Below are 25,269 nucleotides of genomic sequence, written 5' to 3'. Positions count from 1 at the left end.
TTTATTTCCCTTCTGCTCTCCTTGAGTCATTCATTAATAACAGTCTTTTAGAGCTTGATCCCATCTAGGCTGTGGGGAAGTAAGGAAAGAGTTGGAGCCCATGCTTGGTTCGGGGCGTTAGCGGAGATCAAACTCCCTCCTGTCCTAAATCCCTTGTGGTGGAGACAGTGGCTACAGAGATATCCCCATGGGGAAGGTGGATTGGGGGGAACAGTCAGGGGAGCCTGTTCCCACACAGAGTGGCCTCCACTGCCACTCTCTGATGCATTTAGGAAACAGGGAAGTTTCCTTACACATGACCACTGAGGTCACAAAGGGGATGCTGGGCTGACAGTGCCTGTGAGCCCATCTAAGAGTAGGCAGAGGACTTGTCCAGTGGCCACCTGCTACCATTGAAACAGAATGGGGTGGGGGAAGCAGACAATGTTTATTTGAGGACAAGTGCTCATAAAGCTGGCCTCCAGTGGCATGGGAGGAGCTCCTTTGTAAAACTCAGCCCAGCCTGGCTTCCAACCAGCTCGCTCATTCAGAACACCACAGAGCTTCACATGATCAAAGGCATGTAAAAGTAATTCCTACATGTCAACACCTTCGTGCTCCTTGAAATTTAAACCAGCAGTTGAAAACTGGAGCCTGGCGGGAGATCCTGTTCTCACTCTCCTGCTGTAAATGATCAGGCTAATGACTGATGAGTTCCCAGAAGGGCACTTGGCTGCCCGGCCAGGTTCTCAGAGGAGATTGGTTTCTTGGTTTGTCAGGTTTATACCCAGTGCTTTTCCAGTAGACATCAGAGCTCTTGCCCAGCAGCACCAGCACCTGCATTGCTGTCCTGCCTGCCCAGTGACCTGGGGCTGGGCATGCCCAGCAACAGGCCATGCCATTGGCACTCAGGGCAGCAAGCATCTGGGTCTGTGGCCCTGGTCCCCAGAGTCACCTCAGACTTTCCTGCCACGCCCCACTCCTTATTCTCCCTGACCTCCTGTCATTTGACGTGCCATGTCCTAACTGTGATTTGTAGGTCATCTGACTTCTCTGAACCTCAGATCCTTTCTGTGTAACATTATTAAAAATGGTATCACACACATGCACAAAGGATACTAAAGAACACAACAAAAATAGAAACATTTTGGGCAACATGGGTGTGAAGGGGGTCAAAAGGTATAAACTTCCAGTTATAAAATAAATAAGTCATGGTTACCATAGTTAACAATATTGTGTTGTAGGGGGGGCCTGGGTGGTTCAGTCGATTAATCGACCAACTGTTGATTTTGGCTCAGGTCATGATCTCATGGTTCATGAGATTGAGCCCCGCATCAGGCTCTGCTGACAGTGTGGAGCCTGCTTGGGATTCTCTCTCCCTCTCTCTCTGCCCCTCCCCCACTTGATCTCGCTCTATCTCTCTAAAACAAAGAAATAAACTTTAAAAAAATAATAATGCTGTATAGTTTATTTAAAATTTGCTAAGAGAGTAAATCTTAAAGTTCTCATTTCATCTCATTTTTCTTAAAAATTTTGTGGCTATGTGTGGTGATGGATATTAACTAGACCTATTGTGGTAATCATTTTATAATATGCATATATTGAAAGATTATGTGGTACACCTGGAACTGATATGTTACATGTCAGTCACATCTCCTGAAAAAAGCGTATAAATATAGAACATATATTTGACTAAGAAGTGATAGCCAGTAAACTGAAAATCCGCCCCCTCCTCACCAAATAATAGTAGCAAACATTTATGTAGCACTTAGTACATGCCTGACACTACTTTTTAAAGATTAATTAATTAATTACAGCACCACTTTTCAAAGGCGCTTCACGCATATTAATTCATTCAGTCCTCAAGACATCCCTTGTGAGGTTGATACATTATTTCTATTCTATCCATGAAAAAAACAGAGGCAGAGAATTTAGGTGTTTTGCCCAAGAATATAGTTTTTAATTTTTTTTTTAAGTTTATTTATTCTGAGAGAGAGAGCGCAAGCAGGGGAGGGGCAGAGAGAGAAGGGGACAGAGGATCCCAAGTGAGCTCTGTGCTGACAGCAGAGAGCCCGACGTGGAGCTCCAACCCACAAACTGCAAGATCACGACCTGAGCCAAAGTCAGACGCTTAACCAACTTGCGCCACCCAGGCGCCCCTATATATATATTTTTTAATAAATAAAAAAGAAAAATCAATATCCGTAGATTTTTCATAGCATAGCTCTGAGGATTCAGTAAAACATCTGCAATGCAAGTGAGTTTAAAATGCTCATGCATGGTTATTATATATTATTATTAATTACATGTTTAAAATATTAAGCTGTAAGCCTTCTTCTAGAATCTGGTATATGAAAGACGGTACGATTTAGCAGACAAGATGTAGCCTCTGGGAATTTGGACGTACATGTGTGTTCAGATCTTGGCTCCCTAGTGTGCAAACTGTCTGACCTGGGGGGATATGCCTAACCTGGTAAGTCCCATTTTTCCTCACCTGCGATGGAGGGGACTCTGATAGTGTTCACTTGAACCATATGGAATTGCCTGTATCTGTTATGGCTGGTTGTGACCTATGAAAATGGTGATTTCCTATGGCTCACTCTCCAGTGCCTCCCTCATAGGGTTTCTCCTAAGGATTGAAGAGAATCTCCTAAGGATTGAAGAGAATCTGTGGAAATACCCAGTACAGAGCCTGAAGTGAGCTCTTCCAGCCGCCTAGGAAGCTATCACAATAACAGAGGTGAGAAATGCTGAGAGCAGTAGAGGACAGCAAGGCGTGTGAGGAGATAGAAATGTCAGAATTTGGTGACTGGATAGGGCAGGTGATGGGCAAGAAGGTAGAAGCCAGGGTAACGCCCAGATTTCTGGCTTGGGGACAGGGGTGGATGGTGGCACTGTTTACTGATACAGGGGACACAGGAGCAGTAGATCTGAGGAAAGAGGCAACGGGTTTGGTTTTGGCCGGGCTGAATTTTTGATGCCTATGGAGATGTCTAATTATATGGCTCTGGAGCCCAAGAGAGAGGTGTGTGCCAGAGATAAGAGGATGAGTAGTCAGCTGCATGCAGGGTGCTTTAGTTGAAGTCCTGGGAGTGGTTGGAATCCCCTGGGGATTAGCCCTGGAAAGAGTGTTAACTGTGATCTTGGACAAAAGGTAACAATACTGAACAATGGAAGACATGGCATTTGCTGAGTCCCGCTCCACGCAATCCTCCTTGCTACGTGGGGACACATGAGGGTGGGGGAGTTAGCATTTCAGTTAACTTAGCCCCTTTTTTTGTAGGACTTGCAGTATGGGAGAAAGCTCTAGTTACAAAGCACAACAGTGAAAGAGCTATTACTCATCCTGTAGGCTTTAGATCTCATGTGTACGTATTAACACTCGTAGCCGATTGCCTGGCACTGATCAGTACTGCAAACGGGGGTGCTATTTTAGCCAAAAGAGCATCGGAAGGAGGACTCCTGGTTTGAATGTTGCAAAATATGACGTTGATATTCTTGTGTGTGTGTGTGTGGGGGGGGGGGTTGGTTAAAGCTCAATGTGTGAAGTATGGTAAGAATGCAAGAGATTCAAGGACGTGGTGGTAGGAAACAGGACAAGCTAGGGGCTGGTGATCTGACGTGCTTTTGATTAGTGTGGTCATATACATTTGGAGGTGAGCTAAAGATTATTTCGCCAGTTCATTAGCAGGAAACCCTCAGTATTGAAACAAGTTTAGCTGGAAGGGGACCTGGCTTAGTAATCAGGTGTTGCTTTCCGGGTGGGATCAGCTATGATGCCTTCTGGGGTCTCAGTAGGAGACTGTGGGGAAGGGACTCTGGGAATTTGGACGTACACGTGTGCTCAGATCCTGGCTCCCTAGTGTGCAAACTGTGTGACCTGGGGGGATATGCCTAACCTGGTAAGTCCCACTTTTCCTCACCTGTGATGGAGGGGACTCTGATAGTGTTCACTTGGACCCTACAAGATTGGTAGCAGAGCGAGGGTCTGCCTGCGGGGGCCAGCGAATCACAGCAGGCTTTGGGTGGGACTCTGTCGGGGTGAATGTGAGGCTGCTGTCAGAGGGGAGCAGGGAAGGACTGAGGGGCAGGAGACAGGCCCAGCCGCTGGGCACAGTGCTGTAGTTCAGATACCAGCCAAGTAGGTCAGGGACGAGCCTCGGTATGGAAGCTGGAGGACGATCAGGAGACCAGGACAGAATAATAAAAAATAAGGTAACGTGAAATGAAAAGTAGTGCTATAAAAAATAGTACTGGGGGGGCGCCTGGGTGGCGCAGTCGGTTAAGCGTCCAACTTCAGCCAGGTCACGATCTCGCGGTCCGGGAGTTCGAGCCCCGCGTCGGGCTCTGGGCTGATGGCTCAGAGCCTGGAGCCTGTTTCCGATTCTGTGTCTCCCTCTCTCTCTGCCCCTCCCCCGTTCATGCTCTGTCTCTCTCTGTCCCAAAAATAAATAAACTTTAAAAAAAAAAAATAGTACTGGGTTAAATACGAATGCAAGGTATTCTTTCCGTCTTGTAGGTGGGGATACTGAATACAGACAGCTTAAGTAGCTTGGCCAAGGCTCAGCTCGGAAGCGGCCAAGCTGAGATTTGAACCCAGGTCTGTCTGACTCCCAGGCCCGTGCCCTCTGCTCGGCTGCTGCCCCCACAGACACTCAGACGCATGGACCTGGTGGTGGTAAAGGGGAGCTGCAGCCGGGACCCTCCTGTGTCCAAGGACCCTGAAGCCCCTAGGATGCAGCCTCGGGCCCAGCAAGCCTGGTCAGAGCCTGGTCAGGGAACTCGAGGGAGAAGGGGGGAGCCTGGGGATACCAGGCAGGGCTGATGCCTGGATGCTGAGCCGCTGTCCTCGAGTCCCCTCTCCCAGTGTTGAGGGGAGACCTGAGAGGAAAACGGACAGTCTCACGAAATGACTGGTTCCTTCCTACTAAGCAGGTTTTATAGTCCCAGGTGTATTCTAGAGTGGCTTTTTGATAGCTCACTGATGATGGATAGATTACGGCCCACATAAAGTTGCCGCGCACTAAGAGTGGGATCCATTACGTTGCGTTGACAACAGGCTGGGTCTGGGTAAAGCCCGTGGAGAGGCTCCTCTTTGCCTCCGAGTCTTTGTGATTGTGAGCGCCCGCTTCCTCGAGCCCGCGTGGCGCTCTGTCCACCTCCCCGTACGGTGAGAGCATCTTCCAGAGGCAGGGCGGCTTGGGCCCAGGACTGCTGCTCCGGTTCTACCTTCTAGCTGGGTGACCGCAGGCTTCTTTAGTCTCTGGCCTCCATTTCCTCAGTCTCCCTAGAATGGAGGCTTGAAGATTGGCTAAGGCGATTGCACTTCCAAATTTATTATAATACCAAACAAATGTTATTATTCAGAATGAGGAGAGAACTTCTTTCCAGGTTTTCTTCTAAAAGACCTCTTCAGGGGCACCTGGTAGCTCAGTCGGCTGAGTGTCCGACTTCGGCTCAGGTCACGATCTCACAGTTTGTGGGTTTGAGCCCCACATCAGGCTCTGTGCTGACAGCTCAGGGCCTGGAACCTGCTTCAGATTCTGTCTCCCTGTCTCTGTTCTTTCCCTGCTCCTGCTCTGTCTCTCAAAATAAATAAAAACGTTAAAAATAAGGAGAGAAAGAAAGAAAGAAAAAGAAAGAAAGAAAGAAAGACCTCTTCAGGGGCGCCTGGGTGGCTCAGTTAAGCATGACTCTTGATTTCAGCTCAGATCATGATCTCATGGTTTATGGGTTCAAGCCCCACGTTGGGCTCAGCACCGACAGCTCGGAGCCTGCTTGGGATTCTTCCTCTCCCTGCCCCTCCCCCACTTGTGCTCTCTTTGTCGTCTCTCAGAATAAATCAATAAACTTTAAAGAAAAATAAAATAAAATTTAAAAGACCTCTTCAGATGACTGAATCAAATATAGTAAAAAGCACTTTGGGTTAGAAACCTGGAGGTGTTGTGTTTCAGTTCCGGCTCTGCCGCTAGCTGTGTGGCCTTGGGCAAGTCTCCAGTTTCTTTGTTTACAGAGTGTGTGTGTGGGCGTGTGTGTGCGCGTGTGTGTGCGTGCGTTCATGCACACACGGTGATGACTCCTTCCTGGGCCTGGCCAGACTGCGTATGAAGATACAAGGCCGCTCCGTGGCTGTCTGGAATCACTCTTCTGACAGCAGCTGGCCCCAGCTAAAGCAAGACGAATCCTGCTTCTCTTGGCTATAACTTTGTATTCCTACAACTATCTCCTTCTATACTTTGCCTGTTAAACAAAAGTTCCTGCATGTTAACTGCTTTGAGTTTTCCCAAAGAATAGAGTTGTCACGGAAAGATCACAGACTTTTTGAATCTGATCAACTTGATTTCAAATAACTTTACTGTTTCTTAGCTCTGTGACTTTGGCCCTCGGACTCTACGTCTCTGAGCCTCTATTTCCCTGCAGCGTTGCTGTGAGAATTCAGTAGATCGTAGCTGCAAAGCACATAGCACAGGATATGTGTTCCACAAATGGTAGTTTAGAGGAAACTTTTCTTACTTGTTAAAGTAATTTTGTTTCTACAGGAGAAGTTGGTTTATCTGGCAGTCTGTCAGTTACGTATCTGTTAACTAATATTCCTGCAGTTCACATATGTCATAGTAATCAAGCTTCTTGAGAGTATTTTGGAAAGTATTTATTGAGCTTCCACCCCGCTACGTATGGGAATAGTGACTAGACTAAAGGCATGGTCTTCATCCTGAACAAGCTCATAATCAAGTGGGAGAGACAGAAGAATAAATAATAATAATAGCCCACCGTGTTTGCCTGGCACTTCACATTCTTTAACTGGTGTAATCTTCACAACAGCCCTAAGGCAGAGGCACTCCTATTAGTCCCATTCTGCAGGTGAGCAAACTGAGACACAGAGAGGTACGAACATTGTTGAGCTAGTAAGTAGCGGCAACACTGGGCTTTGTACCGCTGCTGGCTGTCGGCCGCAGCGTCCGTGTTCTTAGCTTTCATAATGTACAGTTCTTAACTACGTAACTGGAATACAAGAGAGCTCCAAACTTAAAGACACAGGTGATATTACAACCTGATAGAGATGTGCTGTAGAAAGTTTAGATGCCGCAGCCATGGGAGCACAGAGGACCAGAGTGGCCATTCTGTCTGGAGGGTGATGAGCCAGGAAAGGATGCTCAGAGGGAACCTGTGAGCTGGATCCTAGATGCTCAGTAGCGGCTCTGCCGGCAAAGAAGGGGAGGGGCTGATGGAGGCGGATGGAAACGCTGTGAGGGTGTAGAGGAGAGAAAGTGGGACAGAGGGGAGGGAGGGGACAGAAATGAGGCAGCGGCTCTAGCAGGTGAGGGCCAGCCTGTCAGAGAAGCAGGGCCTTTTAAGCCATGCCAAGGGTTTACACGCGAGTGGTCCGATACCACTCCGTGGGAGTAATTAATGGCATTTCTTTTCGACTATTCAGGGAAACCCAGGATACTCATCAGTGATAAAACGAACAGAGTTTTTGTTTTTTTGTTTTTTGTTTTTTAATTTGCACTTAAGTGTCTGGAACTGGGATGCTTCAAAAGCCAGGGAGTGGTGAAGTGGGTGAGCATGTAGTGGCAGGTACAGGTCCTTCCGTGGGGCCTGTGGTCTCCCCACTAGCCAGTGGGCTGAGAAACGTACTGGGATACCCTTCCAAATATCCTCCAGTTCAAGATATTCCATGTCTGAGTTTAAAAACCTGAGTCATGAGCGTTACCCCAGCCAGACAGCAGTTCTTACTTTTGCTAATGCTGTGAAAGTCACTGCGAGAGTCGAGTGTGTATCTGTAGGAGACAGCGGACAACGCGTCCAATTCCTATGAACAGTAAGGGGCTTGAGGAATGACGTTACGAAGTCTCATGTTGGCTCCGTGAATACCGGTCAGCGAAGTGAGCTCCCAGGTCCCCTTCCCACCCCAGCTCCCCTTCCTGCACTCCCTAAACCGTAGGCTGTGCTATCTCCCACACCACTGAAGCCGCCCCTCTCACCTTCACCTGCATCCAGTCACTGGGTGCCCTCGAACCCACCTCTGCCTCGCTTCCCAGCCCAGCCCAGCCCGGGCCTTCAAGACTTTGACAGCCCCGAATCTTTCTGCGTCTGGTCTTGTTTTTTCCAAACCATCCTCCTCATGCAGACGACTGGTATGGGTGCCCACCACCCCCAGGTTGAAAATCCACCAGTGGCTTATGGGATCAAGTATAAATAGAAGACATTTTGTGATCTCCTCTGCTCCTCTAGACTCTCGTTCCCAGGTGGGCTCATCTCCCCCCTTGAACTATCCCTGTGTAACTGGGCCCGTCATGGAGGTTACAGCCATCATCCAGGGGCTTGATGGCCCCAGATGTATCTCCCGAGCTCCAGACAGACATTTCCGGGGGCCACAGAGCCTCTCCAGCTATGTGCCCTCCAACCTCCTCTGTCTGGATCGCCATCTCCGCCGGGCCTCCTGAGACCTCTCTCCTCTTCCCTTCCCTGGAAATACCACCACCATCACCTAGACATTCGGGAGCTGTCCTCATGCTCCTCTCTCCCTCACCTACTCACCCAGTTCTGTCGATTTTACCTCCAAAATATTCTCAAACCTGCCTTCTCCCCCTTCACCCCTCTGCCAGCCTCTGTTTAGGCTCCTCCTCTCTGCTCCTGACCTCTGCCCCCTCCACGCCATTTTCTGTGCAGCAGCCAGAGGGATGTTTCTAAGGACGCATCCAGTTTGGCTGTTTCCTTCTCAGAACCCTGCAGTGACTCTCCATTACTTCAAGACATTGTCCAGACTCCCTAAAATGAAGTTCAGGGTCCTTCCCTGTCAGGCCCCACCCCATGCCTAGCCGTGGTCTTTTTCCCTCACCTTCCTCACATCCTTCCCTCATTCACTATAGATATGGGCTCTGGAACCCGCCTGTCTGTGTTTAAATCCTGACTCCGTATCCTGTTGACTGTGTGACCTTTGGCAAGCTAATTAACATCTCTGGGGCCCCATTTCCTGAACCGTAAAATAGGGTTGTGGAGAATTAAGTGAGATGATAATGTAACGTGCTTGTGCTTAGAACAGCGCCTGACCCACGAGCACCTCACTGGTGCGATTTCCAGCACTCTGCCCATTTCACTGCTCTCTGTTCTGCAGCCGTGGGAACGGTTTGCGGTTGCCCAGACTGGTCTGTCTTTCCCCCGCTTTCATTAAGACCCACCGCAGCAGGACGATACCTGCACGGTTCTTCCTCTTGGTGTCACCTGTCTGCCTCCCACGCTGCCCCTTCCTGTCTGGCGCTGGGGACTGCCTCGTCCTCAGCTGACTCGGCGATCACCTTGAACACTGGGAGTAGGGATTTGCCCTGAGAGCGAGGCTCAGTCCGCGGAGGTTGGAAGGGGCCGGTCCCCGCACGCATGCGTTCTGTGACATCTGCTTGTCTTCCAGAAGTTGTTTTACCTGTGCCTGTGACACCAAGGGTCTCCGTTGCTAAGATTGAATGCAGACCCACCTGAGTGACAGAGGACCGCTCCAACCGGCTTCGACTTCCCTGGTGTTGCAGACACAGTGTTTCTTCAGCAACTGTCCTCTCAGCTGCCCTCGCTGCTAATGATGTTTTGTGGCTTAGTATTCCAGTTGCTGAATTTCTCTCTCAAAATATTTTAGCTTGCTTCCCCCAGATGCCCAGCCGACTTCCTCAAGTGCATCATAAATCTGCAATCCAGATCTCCTGCTCTTGGAGATCTTCCCGCTGCACTCCTCACGGTGGCACAGCATAAACTGTCCGCTGATGAATGTCCCTTGCGTGTTTGTAACACAGCCTTCAACTCCGGTGATATCAAGATAAATCAATGTTCAGAACCTGTTAGATGGCAGAAGCCAGGGACCTTAGTGTGACCTCTTTATTTTATAGGTGAATACAACAAAGCCCAGGAGGTTAGGTGACTGTCTCAAGGTCACACCATCAGAAATGACCTGACTAAATTGGGGCTAGAAATCAGATTTTCTGCTTTTTTTTTTTTTTACTTCAGTTTTCTTCCTAACTCACCAAAAAGCTATTTATTTGCGTGTTTTTATTAAAAATTTTTAGGGGCGCCTGGGTGGCGCAGTCGGTTAAGCGTCCGACTTCAGCCAGGTCACGATCTCGCGGTCCGTGAGTTCGCGGTCCGTGAGTTCGAGCCCCGCGTCAGGCTCTGGGCTGATGGCTCAGAGCCTGGAGCCTGTTTCCGATTCTGTGTCTCCCTCTCTCTCTGCCCCTCCCCCGTTCATGCTCTGTCTCTCTCTGTCCCAAAAATAAATAAACGTTGAAAAAAAATTTTTTTTAAAAACTTAAAAAAACTGAGGTGCCTGGGTGGCTCAGTCAGTTGAGCGTCCGACTTTGGCTCAGGTCTTGATCTCATGGTTCGTGAGTTCGAGCCCCGCGTCGGGCTCTGTGCTGACAGCTCGGAACCTGGAGCCTGCTTCAGATTCTGTGTCTCCCTCTCTCTCTGCTCCTCCCCTGCTCATGCTCTGTCTCTCTCTGTCTCAAAAATAAATAAACGTTAAAAAAATTAAAAACAAAAACATTGCAGTAAAATATGCATAATATAAAATTTACCATCTTTACCATTTTTAAGCATATAGTTGAGTAGCATCATCTCCAGAACTCTTTTCCTCTCCCCACACTGAAACTCTGTGCCCACCGAACACTAACTCTCTACTTCTCCCTCTCCTCAGTCTCTGGTAACCACTCTACTCTGTATCTATGAATTCTGACTCCTCTAGGTACTTTATGTAAGGGTGACCGTTCAGTGTTTGTCCTTTTGTGTGATGGCTTATCTCCCTGAGCATAATGTCAGGGTTCATCCATGTTGTAGTAGGTGTCAGAATTTCCTTCCTTTTTATGGCTGAATGATCTTCTATTGGACGGGAATAGCACAATTTGTCCATCCCCTCGTCTGTTGATGGACACTCAGGTTTGGCTATTATGAGTCATGCTGATACGAACACGGATATACAAATATCGGTTCACCGAGAAGTGTTCCTTGTACATTTAGATTTAGAGACCCTTGCTGCTGCCCACCCTCACCCACACTCCTCTGTTTTTTTTTCTTTTTTCCTAATGGAAAGTTTGGAAAATACAAAAAGGCACAATGAAGAGTATAGAAGTCATGGATTTTTTTTTTTGGTGATATATATTTACAGGATTTTATATTCATGCTGCCCATAATTTTAAAAGTTTTATACATCCTGAGAGAGAATTTTGACAGATAGTCCCATCTACGTGGTAGGGAGAACAACGTGGAATGTATTTAAGGAACCGAGAGCGTGAACACGGAATATGACCTTGGCCAGCCCTAGTCTTTCAGAGAGGAGTTCATTCAAAGTATGATCTTACCGTAACAGTCTACAGAGGGAGCTCTTTGTGGTGGTGCTTCCTTAAGACCATTATTAGTAGAGCGGGTTACTGCTAAAAGTCAGAATTTTGAACTGGGGTCTTTTCCCAGTCACATTTCTCAGATATCCACTAGGGGGCAGTAAAAGACACATAAATTTTTCCTTTAGGCCGGATGAGTAGCAAGCAGTCAGGCCACCACATCCTGTTTGCATCTCTTTCAACCACCCATGCATAGTTACAAGATAATGGATTTCACGTCCAACAGCAGCCCTGGGTAAAACTGGAGATACCATCAGCTGTAGCCTACGTGCCGGTCTTCCTCGCGTTCAGGCTAACATCAATGCAGAAAACTTCATTCTCTAGGTTAGTCCCAGATTGTATTTTTCTTTAATTCACATTGGTTCAGCGATTCTCAAGCTAAGGGAACATCAGAATCACTCGTCATGCTTTTTCCAAAATACACATGCCCAGGTCTCATCCCAGATCTATTAAATCAGACTCTCTCTCGGGCTGAGGCCTAGTTATAGACTGTATTTTTATTCCGGTCCTCGAGTTCACTAAGAACCAGTGCATTAGCTCTTGACTCTAATAACCGGAGGGAAAGGGCCACCCTTGAGTAAAACCTCGGAGGAGAGTGAATATGAATTCTGGAAAATCTCTTTCCCTTTTAAAAATACAAGTCACTGAAGGATCTGGTGGCTATGGGAACCCCATTTGGAAGAGCTATGAGGCTTTCCCATAGACTGTGCCTCTATCGTAAGAAGCTAGGAACCTGAGAGAAGCTCTGGAACTGGGGAAGTCCTGGCAAACTCAGCATCTGTGGTTACAGCTCCAAGAAGGCCGTGCTCAGGGGCCAGCCCCCTTATTGTACAGCCAGAGTTCAGATCCCAACTGTCTGCCACATTAAGAGAACCTTCCCTATAGTATTCGGGAGAAAGAGGCCTTTAATTTTATGCTGTAGAGGTAAATTGGCATAGAGAACCTGAGGTGAGGTCAGACAGCCTCCATCTCCTTGGAACCATCCCACCAGCCAGGTAGGTCAGCTTCCCAGTTTGAATTATGGGAGGACTGGATGGCATTGATCTCTGAGGATCCTTCCAGTTCTAAAATTTCAATGATCCCATTAGTATTAATAATCATGATTTGTATGGTCCTATTCTGGCAAAGAGCAGAAGAAATATTCAGTAATGCAATGAATGACAGAGACTATTGACCACGTAGTTTAATTTATTTAAGGCATATACACTGAATTCAAAGGAGAAAATATTGCTCCCGATAATATATTGAACTGTTAGTATCTTTGGCATAGTAAAAGCTTTCCAGAGGGAAAAATTATCCATCGCTGCAAACTTGACATTTTTCACTTCCTGATCCATAACTGCCATTTCTCCAGCATGCTTATATTTACTGTGAAGGGCCAAATGTATGAATGCTTTGGATGAATATTAAATAACTACATAAACGTCAAGGTCACAGTTGCAAGAAAGGCTCAGTGGAGGGCCCTGGGAGGCTTGCATTGATCTCTCGTGAACTTCCATTCTCGAATCCTGCTGACAAGGGGAAACAATTGATGTGGACCATTATTAAGGTTTTAAGTGTTTCTCCATTGTTAAAGATCTTTTACAAGCCCGGAGTAACCGATAGTGCCCAAGGAATTGGCAAAAGCTTCACTTAGAAATATAGGCTGGCCAGAGAGATAAGTACAACCCAGAGTGCAGATGTCCTGGGCTGAGCTTACACAGCAAAGGTGGAGGGCTGGGGCGAGCCCAGTGCTGGGGCCCGCCACCTCCTCGGCCCCCCCCAGGCTCGGCTCTGAGTTACAGAGTTCAGAATGGAAGGCCTGCTCTGGGGTCCGGCACATCACAAGCTGCAGAGAAACCGGCTGCCCCTTTCACATCCACCCCCGCGTTTCCTCCAGCTCCCCTCCCCCAGCACGCCATTCAGTCCACAGCTGCACAGAGGACCTGACAAGTGTCCGGGGGAATTGGGTGCATATGAATTATGCAGACCTGCAGATCCAGACTGACTGTCTGGACTGGTCAAGTGCCCTGGATAATTATGTGAATGTCCTGCTGACCTGGAGATGGGAAGACAGCGGACATTATGGATGGCAGAAGCTAGTTTCAAAAAGATCTCCACAGACTGGAGGAGGATGGGCCCAGTCTACCAGATGAACTGAGTAATAGATATAAATGATGGCATGAACATTTCCCCGCACGAGCTCCCCGTTCGGTCTTAGGCTCGGCCCTTCGCACATTTTAGTTTATTTCTTTACCGCGAGCCAGTGAGGGTAGGTTTGTAGATCTCCATTTTGAAGAGGAAGAAACAGAGACGTGGCAGGGTAGAGGAAGGTGCAGGTGCTGTAGAGTCCTTGATCGAGATTCCAATCCCACTTCTACCCCTCAGCTGACAAATCACTTCATCCTTAACAGTTAGGAATAGCTAGGCTTCGTGGCTGCCTTTCACGAGTCAGGTTCGGTGTGCTTAGACCTTTGCGTTCATTATCTCATTTATTCTTCAGTGCAATCTTACTGCTCTGTTACAGACTGAGGGAGTCACAGAGAACTTAAGTAACTCGCCCAAGGTCACGCAGTAAGCAGCAGGGCCAGGATCGAGCCCAGGCAGTCAGATTCCAGTGCCCACACTCTTAACAACTGCTGTGCCCTCTCTGCTTCCTATGTTGTAAAAAGAGAATCCTATTCTCTGTTAGGGGTAAACTCGGTAACTAATGTGCAGTGCCTAGTGGAGTTATCTGGCACGTAATAGGCACTCATAAATGGTGTTAGCCATCCTCCTCCTTCTCCTCCTCCTCCTCGTCATCTTCCTTTTCCTCCTTACCATCATCATAGCACCATGAGTTAAATGACTTGTCTGGGGTTAGACTTCATAACTGACAAAGACCCTGGATTTGAACCTAGCTCCTGTGACTTCAGATCTGCCTGACTCTCAGTCCCCCTTCTGGAGGACAAGGCCGAGGGCAGTCCTTAGGTCACTATCTTGGTACCTAGTACAGTATTATCTCCCTGGTGCTCAGTGAATGCTCACAGAGGCAGGGCTCACTTTGTCACTCATTCACGAAACATTTGCTGAGGTCTTGCTCTGACTTGGGGGTCCAGAATATAATGCAGCCATTCTTTTTTCCCCCACCAGGTTCGAATGGTGAAAGACGGTGACCCATCCTGGAAGCCCACTTTTATTGTGAAACCTGATGGTGGTTGTCAGGGTGATGGAATCTACCTCATTAAAGACCCCAGTGACATCCGCCTGGCAGGGACCCTTCAGAGCAGGCCAGCGGTGGTCCAGGAGTACATCTGCAAACCTCTTCTTATCGACAAACTCAAGTTTGATATTCGTCTGTATGTCTTACTCAAGTCCTTAGACCCCTTAGAGATTTATATAGCCAAAGACGGACTCTCTAGATTTTGCACGGAGCCATATCAGGAGCCCAACCCCAAAAATCTGCACCACATCTTTATGCACTTAACCAACTACTCGCTGAACATCCATAGTGGTAACTTTGTCCATTCGGACAGTACTAGCACGGGCAGCAAACGGACTTTTTCTAGCATTCTTTGTAGGTTGTCTTCCAAAGGTGTTGACATCAAGAAGGTCTGGTCTGATATCATCTCCTTGGTGATTAAGACTGTCATTGCCCTGACTCCAGAGCTCAAGGTTTTCTACCAGTCGGACATCCCTGCAGGGAGGCCGGGGCCCACATGCTTCCAGGTAACCCTCACCTGTCTCCACCTGAGTTCCCAACCTTGATGGGGCCTATGGAGGGCTCCCAGCTTCCTGCGAGATGAGGGGTGGGGCGGCATGGCCAGAGGCCGGCAGGGGTGGGTGCTGGTGTGGTCTTTGGGGTTAAACCTGGGTCCAACTTTCTATTTGCCAGCGGTGTGACTTGAGGCAAGTTATTTCCCTTCTCTCACCTGTAAGACGAGACTACCTCCCTTAAAGGACTCTTGTAAGAATTAAATGAAATAACATACATAAAGCACAGTGCTTGCCGTTCATTTATTCATTCTCCCTTCTAGCATGTTTTACCACCTGCTTAGTAGGGGCCAGGCCCTGTCGCAGGTACAGGGGAGACAGTAAGTCAGGTCTCCACTGGCCGAGGCATAGAATTTACTAATATGAGAGACACATGGTTTACGAAGCACCTGGTATAAAGTGTCACGAGTGCTAGAGTAGAGTAAGAAATGTACTGGGCACCGTGACATTGTGGGGCCATCTAACGTCCTCTAGGTGAGAGTGAGGGTGGTCTGGGAAGGCTTCGCAGGAGCGGAAATTGGATGGAGCGGGAGATTTCTGGATTGGGCTGGGGGAGACGGTGTTCCGGGGGCAACCAGGCAATTCAAGGAACTGAAAGAGGTTCAGTGTGGTTGGCGGGTGGGGTTTGAGGCAGAGCTTGGAGGGAGATGAGGGAAGAGGAGGCCGGGCAGGTCGGTAGTGGCCGAGTCGCGGAAGGCTGAGGGGGCCCCCCAGAGGGTGGTCGCGGGGACTGGCATGCTCAGGTTCGCACGTTACAAAGAAGAAACCAAAGGCAGAGGGGAGAGTGGATTGGGCAAGGCTGGGAGCAGAGGCTGATGAACCGATGGCTTTCATACAAGCAAGAGGTGGTGTTCACTAGGATGAGGAAGGTCTCGGTGTGGGTGGAGAGAATAGGTCTGAGAGCCATTCTGGAAGTGGAAGGGCTGGGCTGGAGATGGGGTGGGGGGAGTGTGGTGGTGAGGGAGCAGCGGAGAGCCAACACGGACTCCCAGGAGCTCAGGCACTCGGATGGATGGATACAAACCTCAGGAAGGGGACCGGGCTTGTGTGGGGAAGGTCAGGAGTTGGACTTGACCATGCCCTTGAAGTGCCCGTGTGACATCCAAGTGGAGAGGTTGAGTGGACAGTCGGACATTTGGGCCTGGAGTTCAGGAGCGAGAGGCCGGGGCTGGGCTGGGAAGTCATCAGCATTCAGTGACTCAGGCCACGTGAGGCTGCAGGGAGGTGGGGCCTCAGAAGATCTCTGTGGGCACCACCATTCAGGCAAGGGAGAGGCGGCTCGGGTGGGGGGACCAGCAAAGGAGGTCAACAAGAAGGGGCTTGAGACATAGAAGGCATATCAGGAGGGGAAGCACCCTGAGTGCCAAGGAAGGCGCGCCTGGAGAAGGAGCGGGCAGGGAACGGCAGCGGCGAATGCTGAGATGTCACACGGGACCAGAACTGAAAGTGCCCACTGAGCTTCGCGGTCTTCAGGGGAGTGACGGGGCAGGGGCCACGGTGTGGTGGGCTGAGCCCAGGTGGGGGCGGGGAGCGGGAGTGACAGCAGAGGGTTTGCTCAGGGCATTTGTCTGTGAAGTGGGTGTCGGGGAAGCTGGAGTCCAGGCGCTCAGGAGACACACAGGTTCCCACCACCAGATAAATCAGAATGGGGAGCAGATAGCAAGACCCTCTGGGACCCTGTCCATCTAATCTTTAGAATTACTTGTGGCAATCGACGTATAAATAGAATACACAGAACATGTGTGTAAGCTACGGAGCAGAACAACAGAATGGTCATCCCAAACGCACCCCCCCCGCCCCGCCCCGCCCCGTTCAAGATTGCCAACTACTGTGCTTGTCCCGATCCCATTTTCCTACCCACCCCCGGGTTCATGTTATCCGGAATTTTATGTGTATCATCCCCTTGTTTTTAAAAATCCTTCTGTGATGCACGAATGTATCCCTGAACAGTATATTGTTTCATTTTGCTTGGTTTTGAGATTTATAAAAACGCTGCTATAAAGTATACAGTCTTTTTCAACATTCTCTTCCACTGCATGTTGAGGTGGGGTGTTGGGGCTGTTTCCTGTGTATTGCTGTAGATGCCAGTGTAAATACACACTATTTGTCTGGGCTGTTCCTCGTCCTCCGTCTAAGGCGGGAGAGCAGCGGGTGGTGTGGAGCAAGGAGAGGAGACGCAGTGGGGCAGCGTCTCTAACGGATGGGCTGTTAATTCAATAGCAAGAGAGGGGGCTGGTCCCCAGGTGCAGGTGCCAAACAGAGAGGCCAAACAGAGAGCCCCTGGGGCTGGGCACTGGTCAGCAGGGTTTCCAGGCAGGCTGGTGGGACCCTTTGGAGGGCAATTCAGGCAGTGTTCAGTTCCAGGAGGGGATGGCTGTCATCTGAAGATCTGTCCTTAGGCACTTGGACCTCAGGCTTTGGGTCCCAGGTGGGATGCCCAGCTCAGCCATCCGGTAGGCAGCTTAAGGCATTAGAAAGGGTGAGTGGGCAGGATTTAGAGATAGGAATAGAGAAAACGCGTCTTATCCCAAGCCATGAGAAGATTGGGGGCAGGAGATAGTTGCAACGTGGAGGCATCCAGGGGTCATCCCGGGGGACCATGTGGTCACATCTGTTTGACGGTGACAGCTATTCCAGGAGTATCATGTGGGCCCAGCACGCACAGCCAAGCCACACAGCCCTGGCACAGTGAGCGTGCAGGGGGGAGGGGCCAGGGTGGTTGTTCGCTGCCTATCCTGCTGTGGACAGGCCGCACGGGGCAGTCATTGGGGTGGAACCAGGGGCCCACGCTGTGGGGAATTGGAGGGCAGACAGGGAGGGAGCCACTGGTTTGGACAGATCATGTCTAGCAAACGGAACCACAGCCCCCATATCTGTTTTCCATTGCTTGACCACACTAAATGCTTCCAGACCTGGGGGCCAGGGGATGAGCCCTGGGCTGGAAGTAACATTCCAAAGGAGAAGCTCTTCCTCTTTCCAGCTGTGTGACCTTGGGCAAGCTTCTTCACCACCCTGGGCCGCTGTCTCCCTGTCTGAATCGCCTACACTCACCTCCCCACCTGCCTTCTTAGGGGTAGCGTGAAGTATTATAGGTGAAAAACTTCGACAAGGCGTAAAGTGTTAGGTGTTTGAAATTTGGTTTACCCTGCATTTCAGAGTCACAGTGATTGAGAAAAGACTATTCTTTTTCCCTTGGGGGCCTCTCTTAGTTACTTTATTCTTATCACTTGGTAAAACACTTGTTAGTTTGGGTCTCAAATACCTGAAGTGATTTGAAACCCAGAGATTTAGGGAGAAGGTATGGTTCTGCTATCGAGTTGCTGTGTGATCTTACATAAGTCACTTAACTTCTCTGTGCCTCGGTTTCCTCACCCTCCTTACAGTGCTGTTGTCCGCCCCACGCGAGATAAAGAGTACAAAGGACTTTGCAAACTATAATGTGCTGTGCAGGTATAATAAATTATTTCTTTGTCGTGAAGCCCCCTTTGCCTGTAGCCTGGGCCCGGCCCACACTGCAGCATTCCAGGACATAGACTCTAGCCAACCACATTACATTTATCTTAAACATGTGATTGTGCCCCCTTTCCAATCATAGCCACAATAACTACTTGGGAAACTGTGGTGGCCCGGAGCAGCTGCTGGCACAGCTCAGGCTGTGGGCAGGTTTCCTGTAATCTGTTGCCTAGGGAACGTGGCAACCCTGTCATTCCAGCCTGGCCCCCGTCATCGCCCAGCCACACTGCTACCCACCCCCCCCTCCGCCGCCACAACACATCCCCATGTCAGTCTTCTTGGGGGCAGCAGTGTGACTCTGGCTTCAGCAGTAAGGTCCATCTGGGGGTAGATGATTCATGTGGCAGAAAAACACATGCAGAGGAAAGGTTTTCCGCTCGGCTTTCAAAAACATTCTTTCCCAATCCTGTTGCTTGGTCTGTATCTTCCTTTAGCTCTGTGTCTAATTCTCTCCTCGGCTCATGATCCTTTCCCTTAGATGTCTGGAGGAGACACCTTTCCTAAATGCTAACGCGTTTCTCTTTCTTCTCTGTCCTCTTGACCTCCTGCTCGCCTTCAGCCCCAGGCACCCCATAGGAAGGAGATAAGAAGCAGCCTTAAGGCCACACGAGGGCTTGGGGTTTGCTCTCAGACGCCCTGGGTTTGAGCTAATAGCGGCTCCTTTTTCCAGCCACTCTAGCTGGTGAGCTTGCAAGTTAACCTTTCTTTGCCGTAAATCCTGTAAGAGGGCCTGTCACAGAGAAAGGAGTAATTAACTGTGCCTGGCCCAATCAGGGAGGGCTTCCCAGAGGAGGAGCCGTTTTAGCTGGAGCTTAAGCATGGAGAAGAATTTGCCAAGCAGAAAGGGGCAAGGGACCCCATAGTGACCTGCTTTCCCTTCCACCTCACTGGCCGCTGTTTCTGTGCCCCTCCTCTGGACCTTCAGTGTTGGGGATTCCCAGGACGCAGTGCCTGGAAAGTTCTCTTATGTACAACCACTCTCTAAATACCTCACTTAGCCCCGTGGCTTTAGGTACCAGCTATGTGCTGTTGACTCCTGAATTTTTATCTCCAGTCTTGACCTCTCCTGAGCTCCAGGCTGGTATATCCAGCTGCCCCCTTTCATTTTTTTCACCCAGACATCTAGTGGGACCTTCACATCCAACATGTCCAAAATCAAACTCTTGAATTCCCTCCCAAACCTCGTCTCCCATTGTTTTCCTATTTCGGTAAATGCACGACGTCCGATCAGTTCCACAAACGGAAAACCTGAACCATCCTGCTTTCTTCTTTTCCTCTCCTCCCTAGATCTAATACGCAAGCAACGCTTGCAGATAGATCCTAAATGTAACCACGTCTGACCAGCTCCACTGCTGCCATCCTAGTCCAGGCAGGGGTCACCTTGCACTTGTACCACCTCCGTAGCCTCCTAATTGATGTCCTGTTTCCCACCCTTGCTGCTTATGGCCTATTTTTCTCACCGTAGCCAGAGTGATTCTTTCAGAACATGCCAGATCAAATTACTTCCCTTGTGCAAACTCTCCAACGGCTTTCTCGTTGCACTTGAAAGTCCTGGCTCCTTACCGTGGCCTACAAGATGTGACACGACCTGTCCCTTGTCTTTCTATCTGACCTCATCTCCTACCACTGTCCCTCTTGCTCACCCCTTGCTCTTGTTCAAAAGTGACCTTTGCTCTCGCTGCTCCCTCTGCCTGGAATGCTCTTCCTTAGCTCTTCAAATGACTTACCCACTTACTTCATTCAGTCCCTATTCATGCATCCCCTCTCGAGGCTTTTGCTTCTGGTCATGATGGAACAACAAATCTGGACTTAACAGCCTTTTGAAAATGACTAGAAAGCTGGACAATGTGCATGAAATAAGTGGTTTCAGATTTTGGACAACAGACATCTCAGCACTGTGATCCCTGAGGAAGTGGGGGATGGAACTGAGGTGAGTCCTACGGTCGCCACAACTTCCTGTCTGGGAGCAATCTCCTGGATATGGATGCGGGGAGGAGCCTGAACCAAGCCCTGTGACCTCAATGAGCTGAAGAGTTGGAGATCAAAGTTGGGGAAGGCTGAGGTATCTGGAATTCTGTGGACAGAATTCTGAAAAGGAGGGAGCTGAGCAGGGAATGGGCTCCAGAACCTGCAGAGACCCCTGTGTTGTCACTGAGTGCTAGGCCACCATGTGTGGAGTGTGGGTCAATCAAGCTGGGCAAAGAGTGACCGGTGAACTGATAAGCGAAACAACTTCCGGTGCCCACACAGAGCAGGGAGAGATGTTTATACTCCAAGTAGCCAGTGTGGCTCATCCTTGGTGGTCATCAGGAGCATTCAGTGGATGTTCCGGAGAAGTTATGCCTTAATGGACTGACTCTTCCCTGGAATGAAAGTTACTCTAGACCCACCCTAGTGAAGTTTAAACAATAGGCCTTGGGGGCACCTGAGTGGCTCAGTTGGTTAAACATCTACTCTTAATTTCGGCCTAGGTCATGATCTCACGGTTCATGGATTCAAATCCTGCAACGGGCTCCGTGCTGACAGCATGGACCCTGCTTGGGATTTTCTCTCTCCCTCTCTCTCTGCCCTCCACCTCCCCCTCAAAATAAATAAATAAACATAAAAAATAGGCCTTGGAGGTATCAAACTAATCTGCAAATAACTAACTGCCAAAAAAGCCTAGCACTTTTTAAAAAACAAAACCTAGACACTCAGCATTGTAATGTTCACAGTGTCCAGCATCCATTCCCATCCAGCATTCAGCATCCAGGCATTCCACAGAGCAGGTAAGGCAATCCATACCAAGGGAGGAAACCAATACAAACAGACCCAGAGTTACCAGCAACGATGAAACTAGTAGGGGAAGGATGTTACAACAGTTGTTATAACTATGCACGACATTTTAAAGGGAAATATGAGCTTAATGAAGAAGAGAGATGGAAGCTATTAAAAAGAACCACATGAACTTCCAGAAGAGAAAGATACAAAATATGAAATGAAAAATTCACTGAATGAGATTAGCAGATTAGACACTGCAGAAGAAATGGATCAGTGGACTTGAAGACACAGCAATAGAATAGAGAAAATGACAGGAAAAATAAGTGAGCAGACCCTCATTTATCTCTGGTACAATATCAACATGTGTATAATTGGAGCTCCCTGAGCAGAAGAGACAAAGAAGATGCAGAAAGCTTTTTTTTTTTTTTGGAGAAATAGCCCCATATTTCCAAATTTGAGAAAAAACTAGAAATCTGCAATCCAAGAAGCTCAAGAAACTCCAAGGAGGATACACACACACACACACACACACACACACACACACACATCAAAGCTTAACAAAATCAAATTGTGGAAAACCAGTGATAAAAAAAAAATCTTATGTTCAGAGGAACAAAGAATAACCAAAAAGTTATTCTGATCAGAAACTGTGGAAGCCAGAAGACGATGGGATGTCAAGACCTTCCCTAATTATTCTTCTAAACAACCAACCCTCCTCTCCACCTACCATAACACACTCATTTGTCTTGTTCACTGGTTTATCCTCAGGGCCTAGAATAGTACTGAGTATTTAGTAGATGCTCAGTAAATATTTCATCAGTAAAGTTGTCTTCCAGGCAGAAGAGTATAAAGGAGAAAGCAGTAAAGCATCCTAGAACTACTAATAGTTCAGCACAATTACAGCCCAAGATGTGCAGGGGGGAGGGGGAGGAAATAAGGCTGGAATGTAAGACAGATGTCAGGTCATAGAGAAATTTGTAGGACATGCTGTGGACCTAGGCCTTCATTCTGCAGGCAGGGATTTTAGGCAGAGGAATGCTAATACTCTGTTTGCATTTTAGAAAAATTACTCTGGCAGCCCCTTGTGCCAGGTGAACTAGATGTGTGAGATCGAAAGCAGGGAAATGAATGGGAAAGCTATTAAATTAGTCCAGATGAGAGCTTGGTGCAGACCTGATCTAGGCCAGGAGCAGTGAGGATGGGCCAGCTCTGGAAAGCTCTTCAGGAGGCAGAATGTACACGAGTTGGTGAGCAGCTGGATGTAAAAGATGAAGGAGAAAGTTTTAACTTGTGTAATTGGGTGGATAAGGAATACAGGAGGCAAAGTCGATTTTAGAGAAAGGTGCTATATTAATGATCAATTGGCTGTGTAATAAATTACTCCCAAAGTAATAGTTTAGCGGCTTAAACTCACAAACATTTATTATCATTCAGTGTGTGTGGATCAGGAATCTAGGCTTCGGGGACTCCCTCTGGTTCAGTCTCCTACAAGGCTGCAATGACTACAGTCACCTCAAGGCCTGACTGGGGAAGAAGCCTGGGAGTAGGCCTCAGCACCCCCTGGCTGTTGGCTGGAGACAGTTCCTTGTCACCTGTGCCTCCAGGAGGGCAGTCCACAACGTAGCAGCCAGCTTCCCTCAGAGTGCGTGAGCAAGAGAGTAAGAGAAGGCCTTCCAAGATGGAAGCCCTGGTCTTCTTATGATCTGATATTGAAAGTGACATCCCATCATTTCTGCCCTATGCTGTTTTTTAGAAATAAGTCACTAGGTACAGCTCACACTCAAAGGGAAGGGATTACACAAGGGCACGATTGCCACGAGGTGGGGGTCATTGAGACCATTTTAGAGGCTAGTGAGTTTGGATAGTGATACTGAGTTTGGATATGTTGAATTTGAGGACTCTGGGACCTCCCAGTTGGGACTACTCTGGATACAGATGGATGTGTAGTTCTAGGGTTCAAGAGAGAATCCCCCCTCATTGGAACGTAGCTTGGACCTTGGCATGAGTTTACAAGTAATGGTGCAGGATCCTTTTCTTCCCAGGTTGTTGTGGAAGCTTCTAAAAGGGCTGAAAGACAGATAACTTTGAATCCCCAGGGTACCCCTCGAGTAGGAGGTGTGCAACACATAATTGCTTGCATCAGGGCAGAGTATCATGTGACTGAAAAGTCCTCTCTCTCCTTTTGACAATTCTTGCTCTACCACCAAACTGGAGGGAGGTTTTCTCCTTTCTAAGCTGCTTTTATGATCTGCATAAAGTGGCTGTTAGACTAAATTCGTAGTTTAAAAAATATATATATATGTATATATATATACACATATATATATGTATGTATGTATATATGGATCCCCAGAGAAGAAAGCTTTATATATATATATGTATATTATATATATTATACATTATATTTTATACACACACACACATATATGTATATATATAAAGCTTTCTTCTCTGGGGATCCAGTATATGAGATAGGTAAAAGTTGCTTTGATCTGGCCTCCCCAGTGCTTCCCCAGAAAAGAACCCCATTTTGAAAATGACTGGACCAAATTCCTGATTTTTTTCCAGCTCTATTCCAGAATTTTATGACAAGATCAACTCTAAGCTCCTCCCAGTTCCGTTATTCTGTTTATTGAGATCCACTGGTGCTACCTATTTCATTGAACTTTTGAAAAGAAAATCTATATTTCCTTGAATTCATGAAAAAAATATAATAATGTCCTTTATTAAATACTATGTTTCAGGCACTGTGCAAAATATTTTACATTCCATTATCTTTATTTGGTCTTGGCTCCCCACTATTTATTGGATTGTAAGCTCCATGGGGTCAGGGACCTCGTCTAGTCCACTGCTATATTTCTAGAAGGTAGAATAGTTCCTGGGATATAAGAAAGCACTCAATAAATATTTTTTTGAATGAATGAACTAAGGTAAGTACTATTCTTATTCCCATTTTACAGATGAAGAAACTGGGGCTTAGAGTTGCTAAGTAACTTGCCCATAGTTATGCACATTAAAGGCAGAGCTAGGATTTGAAATGAGCTCTTCTGGACTCTAAAGCCACATAATGCCATTTCTTATTGGTGGGATCGGTAGGAAACTGCAAAGGGAACTGTCATATATTGAGTACCTCCTACATGATGAGCATAGTCATAGGTGCTTTTTGCTTCCATCATCAGCTACTCTGCAAGGTAGCTATCGTCAGCTCTCATTTTTCATGAGGTATATGAAGCTCAGAGAGGCTATGCACTGCACCTAGAGTTGTCTAGCTAGTGCGAGAAACAGAGGTAGGATTGGAGCCAAGTATTTCTGACTCCAGAGCATTTCTGTACAAGACCCTACATATTCAACGACATGCACCCAAGTTTAGGTTCTAGAAAATACCATGCCATTGGTGGGTGCAGATCAGTATGGCTGTTGAGGTTTTGCCTTCTCCAGCTTTCCTATAGCTTTATTTTCAGGAAACCACTGTTCATTGAACTGAAAGAGCCCACCAAGCTGAGAAAGAGCGAGTCCAAGCTTCTAAGATGTAGCAGAAAGCAGCTGATGACTAAGGATGATAAATGCAGGCACCACAGCCCGCTGTTCTCTGTAGCCTCATCAACACCACATGCCTCAGCCCCGGCCTGCAGTTAGACTGATGATGTCACCAGAGTCTTCTAAAGGCCTCATCACTCATAGCCACTTGCCATATATTATTAAGTGGATCTATAATGCATGTAACATTTTCTACTGAATTTCCATTCCTTTCTTTTCATGACCAGGGAAAGAAAAATAGAACAAGGGTGACTTTTTCCAACTTCTCATCCTCATTGCCCTTCACTGAAGAATAACCTCATCCTGAATTACCCCCAAAAATGGTCATTCGGGCTCTGATTTCATTAATAAGAATGAGGCTGCAGTTGGA

General features: G+C 48.0%; 1 protein-coding gene across 1 annotated transcript in view; it reads left to right on the top strand.

Annotated features, from left to right (window-relative positions):
- TTLL11 (tubulin tyrosine ligase like 11) overlaps nucleotides 1-25,269 on the top strand; it is a 238,026-nt gene that overhangs the window by 84,961 nt on the left and 127,796 nt on the right. The window contains 1 exon segment of the mRNA XM_030292844.2: nucleotides 14,469-15,044. Coding sequence (XP_030148704.2) covers nucleotides 14,469-15,044 — 576 coding nt within the window.

This window comes from Lynx canadensis, chromosome D4, assembly GCF_007474595.2.
Source record: "Lynx canadensis isolate LIC74 chromosome D4, mLynCan4.pri.v2, whole genome shotgun sequence".
NCBI lineage: Eukaryota > Metazoa > Chordata > Mammalia > Carnivora > Felidae > Lynx > Lynx canadensis.
This window is presented reverse-complemented; position numbering and strand designations above follow the sequence as displayed.